We start from the raw sequence: 23,760 nt of genomic DNA, 5'->3' as shown, positions 1-23,760 counted from the left end.
GTATTTTAATTTTGAGATGCTAGAAACTGAAACAGGTTGACTTGTAGGTAGCAGGTAGTTAACCTGCTAACATTAGAGTCGAAACTCGTCCATTGATTTTTTAATTATTTTGAATTCACATGAAGACCAATGATCTGATGGAAGAGAAAACCTACTCAAACACGTGAGTGGATGAAAGCATTACGAATACATAAATCCTGTTGATAATCCACATAATCTAATGGTAACACGGTTGCTAGCCCCATTGAGCTAGGTGGACGTTTAGCCTCGTTTCACTAGCGGCTAATCCAAGACCAACATAAAGGTCGAGCTATTACCGCTTATTAAAGTTTAATAATACAGTACATCTGCCTTACTCGAACAAATTGATATTGCGTTTTTAACTTCATTTATTAACACTCACCTTTATGTGGGGCTTAAATTGAACGCAAACTGTCCAGGATATTATGTTGTTGTTAGCAGGATGCTTTCGATAGCTTTGTCCTAAAAACAGTGGCCCCTGCCGGCGCGGGGTGGTATCACAGATCAAGTGTTCAATAGATTATTTCATGACTGATCATCCAAATTTTCTGGGTATAAATTTTTTTGATTATGAATTTCGTTTAAGTCAGTTTGCAGATGACACAGTTTTTTTAAAGGACAAATATATGGTTAGCAAAGCATTACAAATTATTTCAATTTTTTCCAAAGCATCAGGTCTTCATCTGAACACAAAAAAATGTGAGTTACTGTATCTGTATGAATGCACAGATAATGAGATAATGTCAATTCCTGTTAAAAAAGAAATAAAATATCTAGGAGTTAAGATAGTTGCAGACGAAAAACAAAGAGAAGAAATCAATATGAAAGAAAAAAACTGATCAAATACAAAAAAACTCTGAACCAATGGCTTAGCAGAGATCTTTCCATTTTTGGGCAAAATTTATTGTCCAAGTCTGAGGGTATTTCCCAATTGATCTATCCATGTCAATCCCTTTATATAGCTTTAAAAACAGTGAAAAATATTAACACGGTTATATACAAATTTATATGGAGAAATAAAACCCATTATATAAAAAGATCCCAGTTAGTCAAAGAACATAAAAATGGAGGTATGAAAGCTGTGGATTTTGAAGCAATGCTGGGAACATTTAAAACAAAGTGGCTGAAAGAATTTCTAATAAAGACAAATACAATTTGGTTTCATATTCCAAAAAATGTCTTCAAGAAGTTTGGGGGGCTAAACTTTCTTTTGAAATGTGACTTTGAAATCACTAAATTGCCTTTTAAATTATCTGAATTTCACAAACAAGTATTGCATTATTGGAAGATGGTATTTACCCATAATTTTACTCCTCATTGTGCCACCTTGTGGAATAATCGAGTAATTGTTTCAAACAGAAAGTCTTTGTTTAACCAACAGTAGTTTGATCAAGGAATTATCTTTGTACACGATATTATGGATAAAGATGGTGAAATACTACAGCTACAGAATTTTAAATACAAATTTAATAACATTCAATGTTCTCTTCAGGAATATGAGAAAGTATGTAAGGCTCTACCAGTGACTTTGATACAAATGATAAAAAACACAATTCTCTTCTCTAATGTTCAAATAAAACTTCCTAATTTATTAATAGGAGAATTGAACATCACAGAAAGAAAATGTGAAAAGAAATTTTTAAATGGAGCCTTTAAAAAATGTATCTATCATGATTATGATAGGAAGATTAAAATAAAAATACTAGGAAATCCAATAATTGAAGAAAAACAATAAAAATTTATAAAATGGCCTATAATGCCCAAAGTAAAAGAAATGCAATTTAAAATTCTTAACAACTACTATCCATCAGCAGAGACACTGAGGAAGAGATTTGATTTTGAAGTTGACCCTTGTGAATTCTGTCAGGGAAGCCCTGAAGAAATAGAACACTTATTTTTCAGCTGTCATATAAGTAAGAGGTTTGGGGAAGAAGTCCATTGTTGGTTAAGAAATAAAATAAGAGAACTTGATCGTTTTACAAATGAAGATATTCTTATTTACAATTCTAAATTAAATGGGAATAATTCATTGTTAATTAACATTATTATTATTATGGGTAAATACCACATCCACAAAAGCAAATGGGAAAAAAAACAACTGCCAAACATGAACTGTTTCACAAATGAATTCCATATGTTCTTATCCACTTTGACTCATATAAGAAATTCAAATGCAACTGCAAAAGCCATTTGTCATGCTGCAGAAAAATGTTTAATCTTGTAACAATGTTTTTTACTTTGTGATATAAGTGCCTCTTTTTTAAGTTTCTTATTTGTTTTTCTTTTATTGTTACTAAAGATGCCTTGTATGTTTCCATTCTGTGTTGTTGTCTCACGAGAAATTGTAATAAGCATTTAAAGATAATAAAAAAATAAAATAATAAAAAACGTGATAACAACGTAACGTGATTCCGTAATTCCGTAAGGTTTATGTTCAGCCAATCAACTACTCTGACGTCATCGGCAGTCGACATCGCGAAAGCAGAGAGATGCGTTTTATTCCTCTGAATGTGGGATAAAAACAAATAACACACAACAGATCCACATTGTTTTTTATGTTTCTGATTCTTTCTTCACTATAATAGCTTTTTTCTTGGCGCAGTAATGTTTGCGGCTCTGACGTGGACGCGCAGCATCCTCTGCTTCTTCCACGAGTGAAAGTGGAGGGAGAGGGACAGGGAGGGGTCATTTTATTACAGGGCTGTCTCCTCCCGGATGGAGCCCGGGTATGTGCAGGCAGGGATGGCCACGGGAGAAGCATCGAGAAAAGTGTCTGCTCGGAACGTAGCGGTGGAGAGGAAGAACCTGATCTCCGTCTGCAGGTCGGTGATGATGTTTCTGAAGCCTTTATGTGAGTGGAGTTCTCAGAAATGCTGCTTAAACCTTAAGGTGGTCATACAAGGAGACATTTATAATTTCCACATGTCTTTAAATGCAACTCCTGGTCCATCTAATCCGTTTTCGTCCGTTAAAAAAGCAAGTGTTCCTGTTTAGTATAACATAACTGAGTGAGATGTCATATTTGTCAGCGCTGTTTGTTTTCTGAGCGCTGATGGCGTGGTTGCTATGGCGACCACCTTCCCGGAGCAAGGACTAACTGGTACCCGTGGAGACTGTCTGAGGATGACATGTGAGGCCTGAATTCTGAGTCCTGATTGGACTGGGTGAGACTGCTACAGACTAGTTCAGTTAAAACACGCCAAGCATCAAACCCCACAAAACTGCTGAGTCAGGCACTGATGATGACCCAGATCATCATCGATCCGAAAGCCAATTAAACAAAACAAATAACTTCTGCAGCCATTTATGATTTTTTTTAGCTCTTAGCTTACAACTAGTGCTTAAATGTTAGTTATAATTCATGACTGTGGGGTGTGAAAGATTATGAACAATTAACATGAATTACGTTGTAGAGAGCTATTTGAATGGACTCAGCTTGGAGAAATAACGATAAGGTCTGCCCAGATTGACAAGCTAACAGCTTGTCACACCAGGGTCACTTTCGAAATATGTTACCGCCACTTATAAACCTATTATATCATAGAGATTAACTATAGTAACATTTGTTATGGTTAGGCCTATAAACTCACAAAGTGAATTAGTGAATATTTAAGGTTTTATTGAAATTATGTTGTTAATTTCGTTTAAATGTTTGTTTTGTCAATGTTTTCACCTACTGAGTCATCAATATACCAGATTTTACTGCCTCTGTTTGGTCACTTTCCACGTTTTGCTGCTAGGTTTATATTAAGGATGTGTAATGGTGAAATTATGGTGATACAATACAACGTATCACAATATATTGTGATACATTCAGTCAGAAGATATTAGCAATTTTTTAGACAGAATTTTTTATGGGAAAATTCAATGAACAGTTCAAACTGATATGTAACATGTTTAACATGAGGTATCTAAACCATAATAGAGGGATTTACATTTCAGTGGTGGAAACAAAGCCCACTGCACACTGCTGCCAACTAGGGGTCAGTGTTTTAATTGCACCAAAATAAAGAAAAAACACAAATATTTGAATGTAAATTCTTCCAAAAATTTGATACACAGCTTTTCAATATCCATATAATCAGTCATATGCCCAAACGCATTCATTGAACAATCGTTCATGAATTTTTTTTTTTTCGTGAACCGAACTCTTTTGTATTTTGCCTGACAAGCGTGAAAGTGAGTGTGTTCGTCCTGGCGTGCGTAAACGGGTTTATGAATGCATTCTTTCGCCGTTCTAGCTCCATATATCCACGGAGCTTTTCCAGAGCTAAAGCCTAGCTAAAACATCCTGTTAACTATAGAGTTTGTAAAAAGTAGAACCCGCAAATGCGGCCAAACCATCGACATACATATATGGACAATGGGTTTCCATAGGCTCCAATAACAAGTTTTTGTGCTAAAATGGAAGGTGGCCACCACCGCCATTTTGACCGTGTCACAGGTTCCGTCAAGCCCAGACAATTCCATAAAAGGGAAGAGAGGTGGAACTGAGGGTGGGGCTGTAAGGCTGGGATCAACTGACGACACCCGGTTGAACTAGCTACAAGCTAACCTGAAGCTAACCCAAAGCTAATGCAGAGGTGGGAGCTAAGCTAATGGAGGTAGCAACATAGCTACAGCCGGAGTTAACTGTGCACAACACCAGAGCTTCTGAGTCAGAGATACGCCGGGCTGACCGCTGGGTAAAACCGGGTGGAACACAGAGGTCTTGGAGACCTCCACAAGCCGGCAGCCGCACAGCAGACAAGTGCCGCTGCGATCTGAGATGCGCAGAGCTGCAGCTGGGGAGAACCGGGTGGAAAGGTTTCCATCCCAGAGCTCCACAAGCCATCAGCCCTTGCAGCACACAGAAGCCGCGATCAGACAGAGATGCACCGAGCTGCGAGGAGACCCAGCCATCAGCCCGCGCAGCACACAGAAGCCGCAATCAGACAGAGATGCGCCGAGCTGCGGGGAGACCCAGCTGTCAGCCCTTGCAGCACACAGAAGCCGCGATCAGACAGAGATGCGCCGAGCTGCGGGGAGAACCAGCCGTCAGCAAACAGAAGCCGCGATCAGACAGAGATGCACCGAGCTGCGGGGAGGGGAGAAACGGGTGGAAAACATCGGTCTCCCGAGAGCTCCACAAGCCGATAGTCTGAACCCAGCTCCACCAACATGTTATATTTCAACCCATTTTTTAAAGTGCAGCAATATGTGAAATGCACTGGGTTTTACCCTATTACATTTAAATTTCATGGTAAAACAGTACATGTTAAAATCTAAGCTCAGCTCGGCAGTGACCTAAAATACATAAATATAATTTTACTTACCGAAAAAAATGAAGTGGAGACTCCTTGGACGCTCTGTTAGTGCAACTAATGCCAGAGCAAGTCATTTTGTCCAACAATTGCACAAAAAATATCCAAAAAAGAATACACAAACACAGAGACTCAAAATGCCGGAGCAGTTTCCAAGCCAGACCGAGGCTGTACTGAGGCCTTTCCACGGAGCTAGCTCTGTGGTCACGTGGGTCTGAGGCTCATTAATTATACAGAATTTTAGGCTTTTAATACACTTAAACAGAAGAGTGAGAAAAAAATTCATCCCCCTCAGAGTTGTCATGAGTGTAAACTAGATCATTTAAACCAAAAACATGTTTTGGTACCAGGCTGTAAACAAGTTTATTTCTGCTGTGAAATTGGTATTTTTAACATGGGAGTCAATGAGGATTTACTCGCTTCTGATACCAGCCCCCAGCAGATGAGGGTGGAACTGCAATTTTTGGTACTTCCGGGTTGAGACAAATTTTAGAGCCGCATTGTGGGGGCTTGGGCCAAACATAGGCAGTAGCGGTTGGTGCGGCGTCTACTCTTCTACATCTTTGCTGTGTGCAGGAGTCAAAGTTCATTCAGAAAAATAAAAAAGGGGCTTAACTGAAAGATTATACATTTTTTAATGTTTTGCACTTTTAATATTGCACTTTGAGTTTGCTACCTCAGCCTGCTTCTTAAGATTGTTTAATAATTTCCCATTAAAAACTGCTCAAATAATGTTTTCCTCATGTTATTGAGAATATACTGTAGGGTAAAAACTGCAGCTGGGTATGAGTGTGGTCTGAACGGGTGCCAACTGTTGGATATATAAATATATATAAATATGAGGAAAAATAACTATGAACTAGTTCGTTTTTGGAACAGTGAACTTAGTTCAAAATTTGTTAAATTATGAACTAAGAAACAAACTAGTTCATTTTAAAATGTATGAACTGAACTTTTAACTAGTTCATTTTTTAAACAAACTTTCCCAATACTGATTATAATATCACTGGAAAAATGAACACGATATATTTCCATATCAGTATTTTTTACATGCCTAGTTTACATGATTTCTTTTTGCCTCCTACACCCTCCTTAAACTTGTTAAAACTCACCTTTAGTTTCCTAGCTCTAGTTTTGGCTGTCTTTTCCATTATCCTACCCCTCTACTAGTCACCTATACCACTTTTATTGATAATTGACAGTTTATTGTAATGCAGTTTCATTTAATGTTTTACTGTGATTCTGTTGTTTGTTGTATGTTTTTTGTCAGTGAAGCACTTTGCATCTGAAAAGTACAATATAAATAAACTTCTTAATCTTTGAGCCAATCTGAAAATCAATAACTGTTCAATGCACCATTGCCAAGCAAAATAAAAGCCCCTTTCTTCCTGGTCTGTGAATGCACCATCACAAAGGGCTAATTCAGGCTGGCAATAGCAAATTATCCGTGTGGATGTTTTTTGTTACACACTAAATCATCATTTTATAAGTGGATGTTAACCTGTATCAGCAGATCAGAGCTGTAGAACTAAATAACTCTTACAGTCATAATTTTATATTTTCCCAATAACTGTTTTAAAGTTATAGTAGACTGTGTAAAGAAACCTCCACGTTAACAACACTGGGAAAAATGCATATAACTGCACCAAACAGCAAGATTTGCTACCAGCTCACTCTGAGATTGACCTAATTTACCATCATAAAAATGCTTTAGAGCACATGTGTCAGAGACAAGGTGGAGCATTTTTGTGTGGCCCGCGAGATAAACATCAAAAAATATGTTAAAACTGACCCACTGGCCGATTTTACCGCAAAGAATACAGCTCCCATGATGCTTTGCTGCAGAGCCGAACCCCCCCCCCCCCCCCCCCCCACCCCCCGTGTTTTTTTACAGCGTCTGGTGCCGGTGTTCTGGGAATTTCTCCTACCCCGTAAACCGTCCTACCCATTGTTACTGAGCATGTGCGCACAACACAAAAGGGGAATGCTACTCCGCTGTCATATTTGCAGGAAAATAGATAAGTAGTAAGTATTAGTACTTTTTATTGACGTTGATACTTGATTTTTTTTTTGGTTAGGGGTAGAGTTATGGTTAGGGTTAGGGTTTGTGTCATGTAAAACACGGTAAAATTATCCTACGGGTAGGACGTTTTGCCAAAGTAGGACGTTCCTCTCACTCAGCGCCGAGTTTACTCAGCTATTTTCTGACGTTGAAGCCCAGAAACGGATATTTTAACCGCTCAGTTATGTGTTCACGACTGAAAGAGAAAGTTTTCCAACTAACTTCCAGACAGAGCTGATATAACTCCAGCGAGCAGCGACACGCTCAAACCAGCATGACTCTGTGCCTGCTGTAGTTTTTATTTTTCCTCCTCGACACACAACAATGTGGTCAAGCTGCTCAGACATGTTCATCAGCACAAACCTATGTGAGCACCTGTTGTCATGTTGTCATTATTATGATGAAGATGAACAAAACAACAGGAGTCTCCTCAGCTCAGATCAACCCCATGATGCAGGTATCTGGCTGGAACAGGTGAGCATCACAGTAAACCAGTGGAGCAAACTGAGCTTTAAATATTTAGGTTTTATGCTCTTTTTCTGCTCCAAAACATGAAAGTTAACATGTGAGATATTGCATTTTCATTTAAGATAAAATTATATTTTTATTTTGTTGTTGGCCAGTGAGCAAAGATTTAACCTACAGTAAACAGGAACTGGAAAGGCTGCAGATAGATGAATAGAATAGAAAATCCCTTTATTGTTCCTCAGGGGGGGGGGGGAGCTAGATGTCACAGCAGTGATGACACGTTACAGGAGAAAAAAAGGAGAATAAAAAATAAGAAAAATGAATAAACAACAAGAAAACATAAATCCTGAATAGATTTTAAAATGCTGAATATACCACAAGTAATGAATACCACTGATGTGTTTTATTTAAAATCGACTTGCTCGTGTGTAATTTGGTATTCCACATTCAGTGTTAATGCAAATGTAAGTTTGTTTCCAAATTAAAAGGTTCAAAATTACATATATGTTGATAAAGAAAATGTGCAAATTTGCCGTCACTTTTTCAAAAAATATGAAGTTTGGCCCGCGACTTCGTCCCAGATTTTCATTTCGGCCCCGTGTGAATTTGAGTTTGACACCCCTGATTTAGAGTGACCCAATAGGATAAACCAGAGTAAATAGGTGCTAGAAGTTAGCTATCAGTTATTTTTACTGTAGCAAACATTCAGTGATAACATATCCTCTTAGCCCTTATGAACTAGTTTTGTTGTTTCCCTAGCAAAACGGTAAAACATGGAGGGTTTATTAATCTAAAGTTGCATTCAAAAAAGCTATTTTTACTTATAAAGCTGCCCAAATACCGTTGTTATCAACATGTCTCTCCCAAGCTGCCGACAGGTGGATGTGGGTCATGTGACATCCCTATTTTGAGTCAGACAGTGAATCAGACATCGTTGTTCTGGGACAACAAAGACTAAAATCACTCCACTGTTTAATTCGTCCTGGACATGTGCATGCAACATTTAGACCAGCAGAGTCTGTGCTGAAGAAAACTGAGGAGTCTTTTAAAAACTAAGAATTTATTAAAATCGGCTGGATGCTAATGGCCTATAAAACCCACTTAGTCAGGTGTTCTGGTCACAAACAGACCTGCTGAACTATTTAACGAACATAAAAACGGTGGGGTTGTTTCTAAAAACAAATGAAATCATTGAGTGTGTTTTACAGCCAGTGATCATCTCAGGTCATGATTAAAGAGAAACCCGTAAGTTCTGCTGAGAATATATCACATCATGAGTCATACGAGCTTTTTAATAGTCAGAGTTGTTGGAGCTTCCTGAAGGTTTCACAAACATCATCAGGCTGGGAGAATAGATATGAGTCAGCAGGAAATGGAAAACATGGCTCCCATAAGCATTCACACTGGGAGGACTGGGAGCAAGCATAAAAAAGGAAAAAAAAATCCATCTTTTTCCTGCTTTTTAATTTACTCCCACATTTTCTTTGATTCCTCTGCAGGTTTTCAGTTAAAACCCTTTTGGAGAAATACACAGCTGAGCCCATTGATGACACAGCTGAAGAGTTCATCAACTTTGCAGCAATCCTTGAACACATCCTCAGTCACCGTTTTAAAGGTAAGAGATCTTTGAGAAATCACCACGTGCCAAGTAAAGAAAGTCACAGAGTGCAGGGTTTGCAAAGAAAATCATTAGCATGCTTGAATTTCACTGTACCCAAGGTTTGAAAAGTGTTTAGAAACATTATTACAACTTTAAGTTATTTGCCACAAACGGCTGTCTAATTTAAAAACAGCACCTTAGACTAAAACATTTGCTTCAATAGTGATGATTTAAAGGAACAATGTCTAATCATTTTACAGTGACTTGAGTTGTTGGGACTGTGTACACTGTGTGTGAGCTACATGCAGGGGGACAGCATTTGTTCACTTCTTGGATGTTTACTCCTACTTTCCACCAGAAGCAAAACAGCTGCAGAACGACTGCGAAACATAGCCATCGTCGTGGATGGGTTCCATTTCTGCGGCTGTAAAATGTTACGTTTTGGACGTATCCCTGAAGCATAAGGACACACTGCATTCGTTGAGTTTTTTTTTTACGCGCTACGCTTCCAGAATGCGTCAAACTCCGTAGTTCAAATGTCCCGCCTCCATACTTCCTGGTTCCACAGCCAATCACATTTCAGCCTGCAACACTGGCCAGCAAAGAGCAGCAGTGTTGCGGACAGAATGTTAGTTAGTAACAGGAGTAACCTAGAAGTTATTTCTTGTACCCCTAAAAAGCCACAGCATCCGTTTTTGTTTTACTCTAATATTGGGTAAAGAAGCCTAGAGGCTAACATTGAGTTAACAATGTTAACAGTGAGATGGACACAAAGCGTGGACTCTGGAAAAATATATCAATCTACTCAATTATCAACAATCATTTAGAATCTTCTGGCGCTGATCCATAAATGGTACCAGTTGCTGAAAACTGACTCATTTACTGCAGTACCCAAATCTGACCACAGGATGTCATTCTTACTCAGTACAACTTGTATTTTATTTATATAGCACTCATCACAGACATAGAATCACAAAGTGCTTCACATAGATCAAAACAAAATAAAACAAAGTCATTAAATCATAATGATCTCAAAACAGAAATAGGTTGTCAAAAAAAATAAAGTCATAACATTTGAAAAATTCATAAACCGATGAAAAATTGCAAATAAATGGAGTGAGAAATCCCCCTCTGTAAACTGGAATATTTGAAGTGCTCCTCCCCCCCCCCCCCCCTATTTTTATTTTTTATTTTTTAGGGTCTGGTAGCTGGTTTGATGGACAGAAGAGTTTTTGGGACTACATCCGCCTGGCCTGTGCTAAAGTCCCTAACAACTGCATCAGCAGCATTGAGAGTATGGAGAACATCAGCACATCACAGGCAAAGGTGAGTCATGCAGACTGTAAAAATGATAAATGCATTAAGGATGTGCTGGTGATTCAGTCTTATAAATTAACCAAAAGTGATGCTGTTACATGCATGATGTCATAAAAGGCACAAAACGAGCAGAAATCAACTCAAAGGTTGATGATAAATGAAGCAAATCCCGTAAACCAAGCTGGAGCACATTGGAGCCCAAAGACAACAGGATCTGATGATAGTATGAACATTCTGAGGGGTACAGGTACATCTAACACAACTCATTTCAGAATGTAAAACCTCATATATTATATAGATTCATTATTTATAAAATGAAAGCCTTTATTTCCTGTCTCAAAATAATAGAATATACTTAAGACCATTAAAAAAGTATTTTAAACACAAATGTCAAGATTCATAAAAGTATGTTCATTTCTACGATCAATACTTGGTTTGACCTTCTTTTGCATGAATTACGACATGACTGGCATGGAGACCATCAGCCTGGGTTAGCCTATCAGCCTGTAGCTCTGTGATGGAAGCCTGCATTGGTCGGTCTGATGTCTCCCATCCTCTCTTGATCATAAACCATAGATTCTCTTTGCGAGGGTCAGGTCAGACAGTTTATTATTCCAGCCCAGTACCACCAAGGTCACTGAAGCAGCTTCTGGTACCTTTGGCAGCGTGGACAGGTCCTGCAGATAAATGAAATCACCATCTCCACAAAGTACAGTGAGGACTTCAGAAAACATAACAGACATCAGAGCCAAATCGCCTCTGATTGTAGAAACTCCTCTTGGACTTCCAGCATCGTGGATTCTGAACCTCTCCTCTCTTCCTCCAGACTCTGGGAACTTAATTAATTTCCAATTGACCTGCAGACTTTACTTTAATCTGTTAAGACACTGATCCTTTGATCAGTCCAGTTCTTGTTCTCCTTAGCCCGTGGGAGGCGTTTCTAATGTTCTCTGCTTCAGGAGTAGTTTGACAGGATTCATCTGTGTGTAGAGGCTCCTGACGCTCAGACTCCGGCATCAGTCCACTCCTGCTGAACCTCCCTTAGATGGATTTAGTTCCAACAATCATTTCAAAGCTCCTGTTCTCTCTGTTGCTACTGCAGTGTCTCCTACCACACCAGAACATGCTTGGATGCAACACTCTGAACAAGCAGCTTCCTCAGCAATGACCTTGTGTGATTTCCCCTTTTGGGGTTTTATTATCCAAAGCCAAAATCATCAAAAATACAAGAAATAAAGGCTAGAAATATTTCACTATGTGTAAGGAATCTAAATAAAATACGAGTTTCATTTTCTGAGACGATTGACAAAAGCATTGACCTTTTTTTTTTTTACATAAGCAGTCTCCTCAAACTGAACTCAAAAATTCATAAAACCGTGTTATTTATAATGTGATCTGTGTATTTGCTAAGAAGTCATTATCTTTAGTGTTGACATTTGCATCTCTTCAGGGACGAGCCTGGATGAGAGTAGCCCTGATGGAGAAGAGGCTGTCTGAGTATGTCGCCACTGCTCTGAGGGACATCAGGACGACTAGGTGGGAAACATCCCATCACACCTGTCACGGCAACAGTATCGCTCGACCATCCTAACCATCCTGTTGTTTGTGCTTCAGGAGGTTCTTCGCAGAAGGAGCCATCATGTTAAGAGAAGATGCCACGGTGTTAACGGGGATGCTGATTGGTCTGGGAGCCATAGACTTCAGGTGGAGCGCCTTCACTTAGAGACAGTGGTGTTTATTTTAGATGTTATGGTTTGGTTTATTTTATTTTATTTTATTGATTTCACAGTTTCTGCCTGAAAGGGGAGGCTCTGGACGGGAAGTCTTCAGCAGTGATCGACTACACTCCATACCTGAAGTTTACTCAAAGGTACGTGATGCTGTCAGTAGAATTAGAATTGTGAGCGAGGCTTTTTCTGAAATTGGCCGTGTGTTTTTCCAGCTATGATTACTTGAGCGATGATGAGGACGATCGACGGAGCATTGACAGCAGTACCAGCGACGACAGCATCCCTGAACACCCTTACATCCCCCTGGTCACTGACGAGGAGAGCTGGAACACAAAGTGTCGCAAGATGGAGCAGAGGTTCAAGATCGTCAATGCTCAGAAGGTCTTCAGACGTGTTTCTGTGGTCCCTAACTCAGGATGGGAATGTGTATGAAAATAACAAGTCCAGGAGTAAAAGTAATGTGGATATGCGTTGCCAGGGTTACCTGGAGGAGCTTGTGCGCCTGCGTGAGTCCCAGCTGAAGAATATGGAGATGGAGAACAAAAAGCTGAAAGCCCAGCTGGAAGAGGCACAGAGTCAGAGCCAGCAGGAAAAGAAGGATCTGGAGGCTGTTGTCCTGGAGCTTCAGGAGCAAATGTGAGTGTTTCACAAAGTTTCTCCTTTATTGACCTCATCCAGATGATGTGACAGCGTTACTGCAATTAGAATAGTCGTCTTTTTTTGTTACAGTTGCATGTCTTCCTAATTCACCCACATCTGCTTTAGGACAAGTTTGATTCCATGTGATTCCAACCACCTGGCCAAGAACCTCTCCATTCCCCTCATCAATCAGTGGCCGACGCTCGAGCCGTACAGCAGCCAAGACAACATGAAGCTGCTCCGCAGGTTTGAATTAGCACTAATAAAGATTTCTATACGGGTTAATGCAGAGAGTTTCTCTATTTTTCCAATTCAAGAGGAGAGTTTTCTTAGCGATGCATATGGCAGTCAGAACTACGTGAACCAAAGATGTTTCAATCGGGACATCGTCCAGGTTTCCCAGTAAACAAAGAGAGGGGGTGGTTGGGATATGACATTTCAGAGACTTTGACAGGTCTTCACATACTCTACCCCAAAATTCCTGGACAGGTGGACAGGACCACAGTGCGTGAATGTAATTGTCAGGAATGTTGTTTGTGCAGTGTGCACATGTGTCAGATGACACAAACCCCATCTTGAACATCCGATGACCTGTATAGTGTACTCTGTGTAGAATTTTGTACTGAATTAATTGTAAATCTTTTGTTAGATCATATTACACTTGATTTAGCCTCTGCTTCCACTTCAAACCAGTCTCTCTGGGCTCCTTTGATTGGTTCCATCACATAGCGATGATGGGGGACCATTGATATTGTCCTGCGGGATGATGTGGGTGGGGGGGTGGAGGGTCTGAGTTTGGAGTATCCGGATGTTCCCTGGAGGTGGGTTCACTGGGGGTGTCTGGGACTGGGGGGCCGTTGCCCCCCTCTGGAGGTGCTTGGGTTGCCTTGGGGGGTGGACTACTGGCGGTTGTGAGTGGGGCCCCTTGGAGGTCTTGGCGGCGGCCATGGGTCACTGCCTGGCAGCTGCATTGCCCCTGGGCGGGTCTAGGTGGGGGCCTGGGGGCTCGGGTGTGGGGGTCAGGTCCTGACATGTATGCTGCCGGGAAGAAGGCAGGAACATGCAGCAGTGCCTGGCCCGGGTTCAGGGGCCTCGGGTAGACCTTGGCTCCTCTGCTGTTCCATCACAGGGGAGGGGGATCTCCAGGAGGGGGAGGACCCAACATTAACTGGATGTCCTCTGTCTTATATATTCTGGAAGTTGTGCAAATGCAGGGATGGACATAGATATTCTGTTGGGGTGTGGCTGGGTTGGTGCCCTCGGACTCCGTGAGGCTCTGCAATGCTGCTGCTTTAGGCCCTGGCAGAATGGGCTGGGGTCTCCATGCCCTGGGTGGCATTTTGACAACAGAGGTGCCTATTGGGGCCAGTGGGGGAGCTGGCTCCCTGGAGGGCTAAGCCCAACCAGCCATTCCTCCCCATCCCCGCATATTTTTCTCCTCCTGCTCCCTCACATCATCACACAAACATGCACATAGGACCTTGGGGGGTGGACAAGTCAGGGAGTGCGGGTATGGACCCGATTTACGCATTCCTGTGGCAACCTGCCCCCCAATTTTATTTGCACCTCATACACTTCCACCGACGACATTGCACGCAAACACACACTTAGGGCCTTGGGAGTGAGCACATTCAACGGCACTTGGCAGGGGGATTTCTCAACCTCCTTCTGAGTGCTGGTGCCCACTTCCAATTTTAAACTGCACTTAGACACCGGGGGCTGTGGGTGCAAGTGGGGTGGTGTGGTGGCATCAGCTGGCATAGGACAGACAATGCCCGCACTGCCCGCTCACCACAGCCATGGAATACACCTCATCAACACACAACACTATATTGGAGCAGGCGGAGGGAGACTAGGGGTCTTAGCACACCTCTGTTGTTGCTTGGCTTCCTGGGGCTGGAGGCTAGGAGGGAGATCTGGCCGTCTGGTTGGGGTCTGGGGTGGTGGGTTGCTGTGCTCAGCGTTGAGATACTTAAACTCCTACACTTGAGGTAGGACTTCTCCCCCGACCCGGAGTTGGCAAGCCACCCTTTTCCGGTCGAGAACCATGGTCTCAGATTTGGAGGTGCTGATCCTCATCCCAGCCGCTTCACATTCAGCCACGAACCTACCCAGCAAGAGTTGAAGTTCAGAGCTGGATGAAACTAGGAGGACCACATCATCCGCAAAAAGCAGAGACGAGATTCTCCTGCCACCAAACTCGACACACTCCACACCATGGCTGCGCCTAGAAATTCTGTCCATAAAGGTAATGAACAGAGCCGGTGACAAAGGGCAGCCTTGGCGAAGTCCAACCCTCACCGGGAACAGGTCTGACTTACTACCGGCTATGCGGACCAAACTCACGCTCCTCTGGTAAAGGGACTGAATGGCCCTTAACAGAAAGCCACCCACCCCTTACTCCTTGAGCGTCCCCCACAGGGTGCCCCTGGGGACTCGGTCATAAGCCTTCTCCAAATCTACAAAACACATGTGCATTGGTTGGGCAAACTCCCATGACCCCTCCATCACCCTTGCAAGGGTATAGAGCTGGTCCACAGTTCCACGGCCAGGATGAAAACCACATTGCTCCTCCTCAATCTGAGATTCAACTATCGATCGGACCCTCCTCTCCAGTACCTTGGAGTAGACCTTTCCAGGGAGGCTGAGGAGTGTGATCCCCCTATAGTTGGAACACACCCTCAGGTCCCTCAGGATATTTTAGGTGTTGTGTGAAAATAAGTCCAGGACTACAAATGCACTTCACGAAAATGATCCTCATCCCAGCCGCGAACCTACCCAGCAAGAGCTGAAGGTCAGAGCTGGATGAAGCTAGGAGGACCACATCATCCGCAAAAAGCAGAGACGAGATTCTCCTGCCACCAAACTCGACACACTCCACACCATGGCTGCACGTAGAAATTCTGTCCATAAAGGTAATGAACAGAACCGGTGACAAAGGGCAGCCCTGGCAAAGTCCAACCCTCACCGGGAACAGGTCCGACTTCCTTCCGGCTATGCGGACCAAACTCACGCTCCTCTGGTAAAGGGACTGAATGGCCCTTAACAGAAAGCTACCCACCCCATACTCCTTGAGCGTCCCCCACAGGGTGCCCCTGGGGACCCGGTCATAAGCCTTCTCCAAATCCACAAAACACATGTGGATTGGTTGGGCAAACTCCCATGACCCCTCCATCACCCGTTTCTGTGTTTCATTTCAATAATGAGGCAAGTTTAAAAATGAAGAAATTTTATTACTAACAATTTTTAAACGAAAGATTTGAAACAACAATTATAAAATGACAACTCATGGATGGCAATTTTAATGACAATCTTTAACAGTTTTGATATTACTTGTTTAAAAGCAAAACCTGTGACTGAATGGAGCTAAAATGAGAATGATAAATAATAATAATAATAATAATACATTTTATTTCAAAGCGCCTTTCAGGACACCCAAGGTCACTTTACACAAAACACGTAATAAAATACAATAAAACAATAATAAAACCCAAAGAAGATAAAACAGAGAGAAACATTTCAATAAAATCAGAGGTTGTAGGCAGATTTAAACATGTGTGTTTTGAGTTTTGTTTTGAAAAGGGTAAAACTGTCGACGTTCCTGATGTCTGGGGGAAGTGAGTTCCAGAGTCGAGGAGCAGAGTGGCTGAAAGCTCTGCTCCCCATGGTAGCGAGACGGCGGGCAGAAGGAACCGCAAGATGGATGGAAGAAGAAGATCTGAGTGAACGGGACGGGGTGTGAATACTTATAAGGTCTGAGATATATGGAGGAGAGAGGTTGTGGATTGCTTTGAAGGTATGGAGGAGAATTTTGAAGATGGACCTGAATTTAACTGGGAGCCAGTGAAGCTGCTGGAGAACCGGCGTGATGTGGTGAAAGGAAGGGGTTCTGGTGATAATACGGGCTGCCGAATTCTGGACCAGTTGCAGTTTATGAAGGAGTTTGTTGGGAAGACCATAAAGAAGTGAATTGCAATAGTCGATACGGGAGGTGACGAGGCTGTGGACGAGAATGGCGGCAGTGTGAGGGGTCAGTGAGGGACGAAGACGGTTTATGGAACGTAGATGAAAGTATGCTGACCGAATTAAGTTATTAATGTGAGCTTGAAAAGAAAGTGAGCTGTCGAGAATGACACCCAGACTCTTGACATGAGGTGAGGGGGAGACTGTGGCGCTGTCAATATTTAAAGAAAAGCTGTCAGATGTTGAGAGGGTGGAGTTAGTGCCAACAAGAAGAAGTTCAGTTTTATTGCCGTTGAGTTTGAGGAAATTAGAGGTGAACCATGATTTGATTTCAGAGAGGCAGAGTGTAAGGGAGGATGGTGGGAGAGTTGAGTTGGGCTTACTGGAAATGTAGAGCTGGGTGTCATCTGCAAAGCAGTGAAACTGGATATTGAATTTGCGGAAGATTTTGCCGATAGGGAGGAGATATACTATGAAGAGGAGGGGCCCCAGGACAGAGCCCTGGGGCACACCTGACTTGACTGGGGAGGGTTCTGAGGTAAAGGATTTTAACTGGATGAACTGAGTGCGGCCAGTAAGGTAAGATTGAAACCAGATGAGGGGGGTGTGAGTGATGCCTAAGGAAGAGAGTCTATTGAGGAGGATGGGATGAGAAATGGTGTCAAAGGCCGCACTCAGATCGAGGAGAATAAGAATAGAGATTAAACCAGAATCAGCAGCAATGAGTAGGTCGTTAGTGATCTTGATGAGAGCTGTTTCTGTGCTGTGGTGGGGACGGAAGCCAGACTGAAACTGTTCATAAAGGTTATTGCGGGTGAGATGGGAATGGAGCTGAGATGCAACAGTTTTCTCAAGGACTTTGGAAATGAAGGGAAGATGGGAAATGGGACGGAGGTTATTGAAATCATTGGGATCTAAACCAGGTTTTTTTAGAATAGGGCTGACTGAAGCGGATTTGAATAGGGATGGGACCGTACCAGAGGATAGTGAGGAATGACTAATGGCTGTTATAAAAGGGAGCAGAGAAGAATGGCACGATTTAACTAAAACAGTTGGAATAGGGTCCAGTTGACAGGTGGAAGGTTTGGATTTGGTGATGTAATCTAATATTTCTGAGGGATGGGGAAGTTCAAAGGAGGAGAACGGAATGGTGGGTTCAAATAAATCAGGAGAGGGAGGGGAGGAATGAGGTAAAGAGAGATGGATTCTATTGACCTTCTCATTAAAAACTGAAGGAGAGAGTTACAGGTTTCTGAAGAGTAAAGATGGATGGGTAGGGAGTCGGGAGGCTGAAAAATGCTGTTCATGATGGAAAATAATGTTTTAGTGTTGCTGGAGTTGGACGAGATGAGACCGGAGTAATACTGAGATTTGGCATGGGAGATGGAGTCCTTGTAGAGAGAAATCTGAGCAGAATATAAGTCTTTATGGATGGTGAGACCTGTTTTCTTGTAGAGTCTTTCAAGCCTCCGGTTGGTAGCTTTCAAGGAGCGAAGGGCAGGGGTGAACCATGGAGCAGACCGAGTAAAATGTACAGAGCGGGATTTGATGGGAGCAAATGAATTAAGGATAGAAACCAGACCGTTATTGTACTGAATGACAAGATCATCGGGAGTAGAGGACAAATTAGGGGTCAAGGTGGCAAAACTGGAGGACAGGGAGGCTAGATCAATGTCCTTAATATTACGAAAAGAAATGATACGTGGTGACTTGATGATGGAGAGACGGAGGGGAACAGAAAAGGAGATGAGGAAGTGGTCCGTGAAAGGGAGCGGGTCAGCTGTACAGTTGGAGGGGGTCAGGCCGGAGCAGCAGATTAAATCCAGGGTGTGACCTTTAATGTGAGTGGGAAAATTGGCATATTGATGAAAACTGAGGCTGTCCAAAGATGAGGAGAAGTCTTTGCTGAGGGGGAGGGCCATATTGTCCATATGAATATTAAAATCACCAAGTAAAATTACATTTGGGGAAAGGGAGGACAGATGGGATAAAAGAGCAGAGAGTTCATTTAAAAACTCAGGGCTGAACTTGGGGGGACGATAAACAGTGACAATTATTGTGGGGGTCGGGCCGGAGAGTTGACAGGCGAGGCATTCCAGAGTGGTGAGAGGAGGAAGGCTTACGGGAAGGACCTTCCAAGTCTCGCGATAGAGTATCGCGAGACCACCGCCGCGGCCCGACCCACGGGGTTTGGAGAGGTAAACAAATCCGGGAGGAGTACAGTCATTGAGTTGTGAGAAATCGCTGGGTTGTTGCCATGTTTCGTTCAGACAAAGAAAGTCTAGCTTATGGTCACTGATGGTATCTTGGAGGAGATGTCCTTTACCAGAGAGGGAGCGAATGTTGAGAAGACCAAAATTAGCAGTGCGGAAGTCCCTGGCGACAGGAGCATTAGCCCGACTAGCCAGCCGGGCTAACACGCTGGAGTCGGCAGCTCGGCAGGTATTCCTGGGTAGCCGCCGGCTAGTCGTGGACCAGAAGGAGGGTATTCCTTTGGAGCCGTCGAGATGGAGGTTCCGCCGGGACCCCCGATGGATATACCGACGGCGAGGCTGGAAGGTGATGTCGGGGAAGAGGCACAGAGCTGGTGGTGGAGATCCGGAGTAGTGAAAGCGGAGGTTGAAGAGCTCCGCCGCCGAGTACTGGAGAAGGCCATCCACGGACAGAAGAATGAGCAACAGGATGATCCAGGCCAGTGCGAGGCACACAGAAATCCTGCTGGACCACATTATGGAGTGGAGCAGGGAGGTGGTGATGTGCAACCAGAACGCAAGCTGAGCAGGTAGGTGAAAATGAGTTTTCACCGACACAGGGATGTGACTAGGGTGAAAAAGAAGAAAAAAAATACAAAAAGTTTGTTTGCCAGCGAGCAGCGGCAGCGAGACGCGCCAGCGTTCACTCAACCGGAACCGGTTTTGATGATGATGATGAGTTTTGGATGCTTGAATGAAGTTCTCAGAAGGTTTCTTTCAGAGAGAATGAAAGCGTTCTGGGTGGAAATGATGGTTTGCGGATAACTGAGTTATTTTGAGAGAAACAGCATCAAACGCAGCCTCGTGTTCTACCTCACCCAAACAGCTGACCCTCTTGTGGATCCGGAGATCGGGAGGATGGGTTCATCCAAGATGACACTCAGGGCTGGCAGGGAAGACGCGAGTGTCCGATCGTCTGGTCCAGAGTGGTAGCCGGGTACACGGTGGTCAAGCGTTTGGCAGATGAACGTTCTCGTCTTTAACTTAACTTCAGAAATCGACTCTGGTAGAGTCTTTCGTTAGCTGGTTTACGGTTCCGTTTATTGTTTGGCTATTCTTGTCGGCGTGACAGAACAGCTTGGCAGAGGGTCTGGGTGGCCGTCCCGTCTCCTCAGGCTGATGTTGGTTTCCGAAACTGAACGTGAATCTGTGATGGTTACAGTTTTACCAAAAGCTCTCAGACCACTCCCACTCTCTCCGTAAGAAAGCTTGCTCATGCGTCAAAAACGTGTGATGCAGTTATTGTTTATCTGAACTCTGTGTTAGCTGAATAGATGAACTTGACCTTGTTGCTAAACACATCTTTAATCATTATAATAATTATTATTATTATACCCAAAGCATAATAATCCATTTCATGTAATTAAAATACCTTTATATTAACCAAGTGATCATGTTATGATGACTATATTAAACAGTAATAAAATCAATGAATTTATTAATTATTATCTAATTATTATCAAGTGACTTGAAGTGTCCTTCTCTGGGACGGAACAGCAGATATGATGTTATGATCTTGAGCAGACATCGTGGCTCCTTGGGTTAATCTGTGGATTCAAAAAGTACTGTTTGACCCAGCTGGGCAAATGTGACCTTTACCACACATCAGAGAGCCTTCTTCATGCTACACTGCTGTTTGGCCTGAGCGGTTACCTGGCTTACCAGAAAATTAACGAGCTTTCAAGGAATATTGGCTCAATCCCGGAGCTCAGGGATGGAATGCATCGCGCTGTGAACGCACAAACTCATATAATTGTCGAGATGAGTTGTAAGCTTGGAACTTTGGCTGAGATTCAGGCTCTGGCACAAAAGGTGGATTCCATCAAGGACAGAGTTGTGGACGGATCAGCACGGATTGGGATAGATTAATTACACCATTATTGGATCTAGAGGGGTTGTAGACCAACAGAACTCTAAGGCAGAGAATAAATTATGAGCCTGTGAGGCTGAAGTAAAAATTCCCCCATCAGAAGAAATGTGGAATGCTGCTGTCACTAGGCAACTCTTTCTCCCTCTCCCAGCCTGGGCGGGACTGTGACCGGTGAAGGCCGTGGAACCGTATCTAGGAGTCGCTGTGCTCTCTAACCCATTATCTCCCTCCCCTGTCCAAACGGAGGTGATGAGCGCTGCCCCATGCGGCTGCATGCACTGAAGTGAGGAGAGTCCCAACCCTACTTCCCCACCTAGTGGACACTTATGTTGTGTAATGTCTGAAGTGTGTGCATATCTGTCTGAGGTGTTTTTTTGCATAGCAAAGCTACCCTCTCTGGTGAGGGTAACTTTGAAGTACCTTTTTTTCCCTCCCCCCAACTCTATCCTCATATAAACCCTCTTGATCTTGATCTATTACGGTAGCGCGACTCAGATTGCCCATGACCACAGTCAACAATTCTTGTCATGTATGTATGTATGTCTGATCTCAGAATTGTGTGTACTGAAACTCTAATTTCCCTCTGGGATTAATAAAGTATTATTGAATTGAATTTAATTGAATTAAGGCTAGCCGCAGCATTCTGAATAAGCTGCAGTAGCTTCACAGCTTTTTTGGGAAGACCAGACAAAAGACCATTGCAATAGTCCAGCCTGCTGGAGATAAGCACATAAATAACCCTAACCTTCAACCTCCATCCCATTAATAAACCAGAAGTAAAAATGGATTTTTTTAAATTGCTGGATTGCAATAGTGCTTTTACAAACCAAAAACAAGTTTTAGATTGGCTCATCAATGGTTAGGCCAGTCATGCTAAATATTGGCTGATTCTAATCGCTAGAATATAGTTTTATGTGGATTCTGTGTGAAACTCCTGGGGATTGTTTTGCAATTAAAACAGGATGTAAAACATGAATAAACCTGTTAAATTTAATTTAGAAATCTTTCAAGAATGGTTTCAGATGGGGTTTTAATTATGGAAAAAGAAACGGATGATAGAGCTTTTTAAAAATGACTGTGGATAGGTTTCCTTACTTGTCCTTTTGTTGACCTGCAGGAGGAGTTTCCCGAGCACAGAGGTGCTGTCAGTGGATGATTCAGACTCCCAGAGGATCAGGGGAAAACAGAACGGAGGAGCCTGGTGTACAGGTAACTGTTCAGACACATCACAGTTCATTTTAAAAACAAAAAGGGGATCCAAATATTTCTTCCTGTCCTCCTTAGAAAAGGACTACACCCCCTCCTTGGTGGGACTGTGTGGGTCCTTGGTGTCTCTCCCAAGCTGCAAATCTCTGGCTAGTCTCAAATCCAGCGAGTGCCTGGTCCACATCAGCACAGAGAACAGTCCTGCTCTCTCTCCCTGCTAGGGGGCGCCAAAGAAACACTGCCTACAGAGACAATTGCAAAACAAAATAACTCCTCTCTTCCCGATTCCTTTGAGCCAGGCACCAACCTACACCTGTGTGAAAGATCATCCCTTCTGTCTTTTAGCCTGTCCAGCCTCGACACTGCTGCGCTGCCTCATTCATGACTTTCAAAGTCCTCCACAGATGTCTTTATGCCTCTTGTCCCTGTCCAGTGTCTCTGTCCTCTCAGCCTCAGTGTATCTTATGTTATCTGTCGCCCCCTACTGGCAGGATTATTTAGCTAAAATAAGGTTTTAGTGAACAGAAACAAAAAAATTCAAATAGTAGCGAATTATGTGAAACAAGGTTTGTTTAAAGTGAACAAATGGGTCCATAAAGAAAAGTATTTGAATATTAACAAAAACATTGTTAAAATATTAGAATAATTGCTAGTTAAACCCTTATGCAGTCACTCGTTAGAATAAATGCAGATTTTAGGATGTGACTTCAAGGACTCTGCCAAGGTCTGCAGAGTCTCTGCATCGTATTCATGCACACAGACATAATATTTATTCCATTCAAAGGCAAAAGTGCATTGTGACTATGCAGGGTGAATGTTTTCATTCTTTTCTTCAAACCTCTCTTGGTAAAATAGTTTGATTATAGAGAAGTTGTGACTTTATGTGCATCTTCTTGTGTGTGTTCTCATTTCATTCCCTGTTGGTCTTTATTTTTTGTCTAAACTAATTCCGTGACATACTTGCAACAACGTGTAAATCTAATGCACAGTTATGCAGAGCTGGAGACCCTTGCAATAAAACTGCATTTTTTGAAACTTTGGATTCTGGTAATGTGCATGGAAGTTGTGTGTTTCAGTCGAGACTGCACGAAAGGCAGAGTCGAGTCAGTCAGTTATTGGGATAGCGTCATAACTTAAAAAAATTAATTAGTAACCATGGAAAAATTCTCAATATTTGATGTCTGGTGCCACCATCAGGTCAAAGTTTTAACTGAGAGCATTTTGGAGTTTGATGGATTAATTGGTTAAAAAAAGTAATTCAACTATTTTTCATGTTGACATTATTTAATTTCTGACTTTTCTTCTGATGCTAAGACACGTGTCATATAT

At 42.6% G+C, this 23,760-nt stretch overlaps 2 protein-coding genes across 2 annotated transcripts in view; one reads left to right on the top strand and one right to left on the bottom strand.

Annotated features, from left to right (window-relative positions):
- Positions 1-518, bottom strand: part of spop (speckle type BTB/POZ protein) — a 42,973-nt gene extending 42,455 nt beyond the window's left edge. Inside the window, exon 1 of the mRNA XM_015963194.3 lies at positions 404-518. The gene's annotated coding sequence lies outside the window, so the exon portion shown is untranslated. The remainder of the gene's footprint in view (positions 1-403) is intronic.
- A 1,958-nt stretch (positions 519-2,476) lies between these two features.
- rundc3ab (RUN domain containing 3Ab) lies at positions 2,477-23,471 on the top strand. Its single transcript, XM_015963195.3, has 11 exons — positions 2,477-2,843; positions 9,354-9,469; positions 10,653-10,780; positions 12,222-12,307; positions 12,386-12,475; positions 12,561-12,641; positions 12,714-12,882; positions 12,980-13,137; positions 13,267-13,386; positions 22,343-22,434; positions 22,510-23,471. Exons 1-11 carry the CDS (start codon positions 2,737-2,739, stop codon positions 22,650-22,652), a joined length of 1,290 nt encoding a protein of 429 aa, XP_015818681.3. The 5' UTR covers positions 2,477-2,736; the 3' UTR covers positions 22,653-23,471.
- The last annotated feature ends 289 nt before the right edge of the window (positions 23,472-23,760 follow it).

Source organism: Nothobranchius furzeri, chromosome 16, assembly GCF_043380555.1.
Source record: "Nothobranchius furzeri strain GRZ-AD chromosome 16, NfurGRZ-RIMD1, whole genome shotgun sequence".
Lineage (NCBI taxonomy): Eukaryota > Metazoa > Chordata > Actinopteri > Cyprinodontiformes > Nothobranchiidae > Nothobranchius > Nothobranchius furzeri.
Note: the sequence above shows the minus strand (reverse complement) of the source record. Positions and strands in the feature narration are given on the sequence as shown.

What these genes read in the sequence shown, in the direction of transcription:
- rundc3ab (XM_015963195.3), top strand. Translation starts at nt 2,737, where the DNA reads ATGGAGCCCGGGTATGTGCAGGCAGGGATGGCCACGGGAGAAGCATCG. An exon ending in CTGGGAGCCATAGACTTCAG is followed by an intron (nt 12,476 to 12,560) that starts GTGGAGCGCCTT and finishes TTGATTTCACAG; the next exon opens with TTTCTGCCTGAAAGGGGAGG. An exon ending in TACCTGAAGTTTACTCAAAG is followed by an intron (nt 12,642 to 12,713) that starts GTACGTGATGCT and finishes GTGTTTTTCCAG; the next exon opens with CTATGATTACTTGAGCGATG.